This window comes from Sorghum bicolor, chromosome 10 (genome assembly GCF_000003195.3).
Source record: "Sorghum bicolor cultivar BTx623 chromosome 10, Sorghum_bicolor_NCBIv3, whole genome shotgun sequence".
Classification (NCBI taxonomy): domain Eukaryota; kingdom Viridiplantae; phylum Streptophyta; class Magnoliopsida; order Poales; family Poaceae; genus Sorghum; species Sorghum bicolor.
The window spans coordinates 4,381,737-4,385,005 of NC_012879.2; the positions used below are offsets into that span (position 1 = coordinate 4,381,737).

The 3,269-nt window shown below is 45.1% G+C and overlaps 1 protein-coding gene across 1 annotated transcript; it reads left to right on the forward strand.

Moving 5' to 3' along the window:
- LOC8076163 (pentatricopeptide repeat-containing protein At5g48730, chloroplastic) lies at positions 1–3,062 on the forward strand. The gene is made up of 3 exons (XM_002436522.2): positions 1–617; positions 722–1,128; positions 1,606–3,062. The coding sequence occupies exons 1-3, from the start codon at positions 240–242 to the stop codon at positions 2,297–2,299; spliced, it is 1,479 nt and encodes a 492-aa protein (XP_002436567.1). The 5' UTR covers positions 1–239; the 3' UTR covers positions 2,300–3,062.

The window sequence follows — 3,269 nt, forward strand, 5'->3', positions numbered from 1 at the left end:
GCTGTTCAACTGCTTTGAAAGGAGAAGTGTGTGTGAAGATCTCAACCGTTGATTCGACATTTAACTGCCCGCACTTAACCAATCTTGCCGCCACCGCAGACGGGCGCTCGTGTTCGGAATCTCATCCAGTCCATTCGGCCACTCCGCCGGGAGATCGGCCTCACGGCTAACGCAAAAAATCTCACCAGTCACCCTATAGTTCAGCGGCAGCAAAGCTCCCTCCAATTTCGAGCTCGCCAATGGCCGCTGGGCCAGTGACCGCGCCCTTCTCAATGGCGGTCCCCTCTGCGCGCCGTAACCGAGCGCTCGTACCGACAGTCTCCGCGGCCCGCGAGCCGGCGCGCGCGTGGACAGCGGCCGGCGCGGAGGGGAGGGCGCGGAGAGGGAAGGAGGCGGAGGTGGAGGACGAGGAGGAAGCGGAGAGGCGGCGGAAGGAAGAGGTGAACCGGAAGATCGCGTCCCGGAAGGCGCTGTCAGTCATCCTCCGGCGCGAGGCCACCAAAGCGGTCCTCGATAAGCGCAAGCCCGGCAAGGGCACGCGCCGCCTCCTCCCCGGCACCGTCCTCGAGGCCCTGCACGAACGCGTCGCCGCCCTCCGATGGGACTCCGCCCTCAAGGTCCTGCTCCCTTCGACCCCCCAAATCACCTCTTTTGCAGTCGCACCACAGCTTCTTATCCGGATGAAACGACGCTTAATCCTGCCGCGCCCACTGCCGCGCAGGTGTTCGAGCTAATGCGGGACCAGGTGTGGTACAGGCCTTACATCGGCATCTACATCAAGCTCATAACCATGCTCGGCAAGTGCAAGAAGCCAGAGAAGGCGCACGAGCTCTTCCAGGCGATGATCGATGAGGGTTGCGCGCCCAACCTCGAGTCCTACACAGCCCTCGTCTCCGCGTACAGCAGGAGCGGCCGATTCCATGAGGCATTCAACCTGCTTGATCGGATGAAGGACACCCCGGGTTGCCAGCCTGATGTGAAGACGTACTCGATTCTCATCAAGTCATGCTTACACGCTTATGATTTTGAGAAGGTGAAGAGTTTGCTGACTGATATGGCACGGGCAGGCATCCGGCCTAACACTGTCACCTATAATACATTGATTGATGCCTATGGGAAAGCAAGAAGGTAACTGACCGCAAGAATCTATGCTTATATAATCCAAATATGTAATGATTGATCATATATTTGGTAATAAATGATGTCTTAAAATTCTACTAGCTCTAAAGGGATGCACCATGTTTACCTGAAACCTAGATAACAAGTTACCATCTCAGAGTCTGAAGTAGTTTTACCATTCATTGAATTTTGTAGTCACCCAAATCTTTAGTTATTCATGATTAGGTTCCATGGAATATAGTTCATGAAATGCTCTTTCAATTTTTTTACCAAAGCATTCTGAAAATTTTCTTGTACTCTGTTCTTGATAATGAGCCTGATTGTTGTTAAAAGAAAAAAAAATCTTGTTTACTGCAGTTCCTCCTTCCTAGTAGATGCACTGATAATACAGCTGAACCTTGAATTTTGAGCTGTGCCCTTATATCCAGTTATTCCTGAATTGGGTACTATGAAATAGAGCTCAGCTAATGCTATTTTAATTTAAAGGTTTCCTGAGATGGAATCAACTCTTCTGAAGATGTTGTCACAAAATTGCAAGCCTGATATCTGGACAATGAATTCTACTCTCAGAGCTTTTGGCAGTAGTGGTCAGATTGAGACAATGGAAAGCTGCTATGAGAAGTTCCAGGCCTCTGGTATTGTCCCAAACATTAAGACCTACAATATCTTGCTCGATTCCTATGGTAAAGCCAAAATGTATGAGAAGATGGGAGCTGTGATGGAGTACATGCAGAAGTACTACTATTCTTGGACAATAGTCACTTACAATGTAGTGATTGATGCATTTGGAAGGGCCGGCGACCTCGAGCAGATGGAATATATATTTAGGCTAATGAAATCTGAGCGTATAAAGCCTAATTGTGTTACACTCTGTTCAGTGGTTAGAGCATATGGAAGAGCTGGGGAAGTTAAGAAAATAAAGACAGTGTTGAGAATCGTTGAGAATTCTGACATAACATTGGACATTGTATTCTTCAACTGCTTGGTGGATGCATATGGGAGGGTGGGGTGCTTGGCAGAGATGTGGGATATTCTTGATTTGATGAAGGAGCATAGATGCAAACCAGACAAGGTAACATGTGCTACCATGATCAAATGGTTTCTCATCAAAGGAATCGACGATCATCGTGTTCAGTACCTACGTGATCTTAAAGATGGCCGAGCAACAGATGATACATAGGAGTGAACACAAAAACAACTCATGGACTGTTGGCTTTTGTATGCATTTTTTTAAGGAATGGATCTTTCAGGGCCTTGGTTTACATACATGCATGAATCCCGCATTCCCACCTGGCCTACAATATAATGAGTCACTGACTTGAATGCTACTGAATCAAACATTACTCAGAGAGTCAGATATCATGAGTCACACTGCTCACTGACTTGAGTGCTGCTGAATCAAACATTCTTATTATATTCCCCATGACTATGTATGAGAAGCACATGGAAAATTAATTTTGCAATTTCAGTAGCACAGAGCTATATAGGGACATCTTTAAGAAAGCTACTAATAGTTAGGGCATCTCGTGAATGAATAGTTTCTGGAGAAGATTGAATCAAGTTTTAATGAATGGCGAATAATGAACAATACTGGAATATAAAGCTCATATTGAGAAAAAGTGGCAGGTTTTAGAAGCAGAGGAGACAAGACATGCTGGTGAAATTGATCAGATTCTGCTAGTTGTTCTGACTTGATGTATCAACGTAGTTGTACATGACTTTTACTGTTGACTAGTGCAAAGACACTTTAGTGTTTCATATGTCAATTCTAGGAAATTACATTATTGTAGGCGATTCTTTGGTATGTCACCTAACATTTTCTATCAGTGTCATCCAAAGAAAGAGAATATAACTGACCGGAGTTTTTTCTGAAAGGAGATCCTCCTTGACCTTATTAGAACAATGACTTCAAAGACTTTGTAGTCGAGCTGCTTTCTGGAGCACCCTTTCTTTTGGCTTTAATATCGGCTCCATTATTTGATGTCTTCTAATAGGTTGATCACTCAGCATCCTGTTGTTTCTCAATGGTCATACCACTCATTGGTTGTTCTGTTAATACAGTTACAGATTTAGTCACTGAAAAAAATCTTAATATTACAGAATTTCTGGTATTGTACATGATCTAATACTGTGATTTTGATGGTGTTATT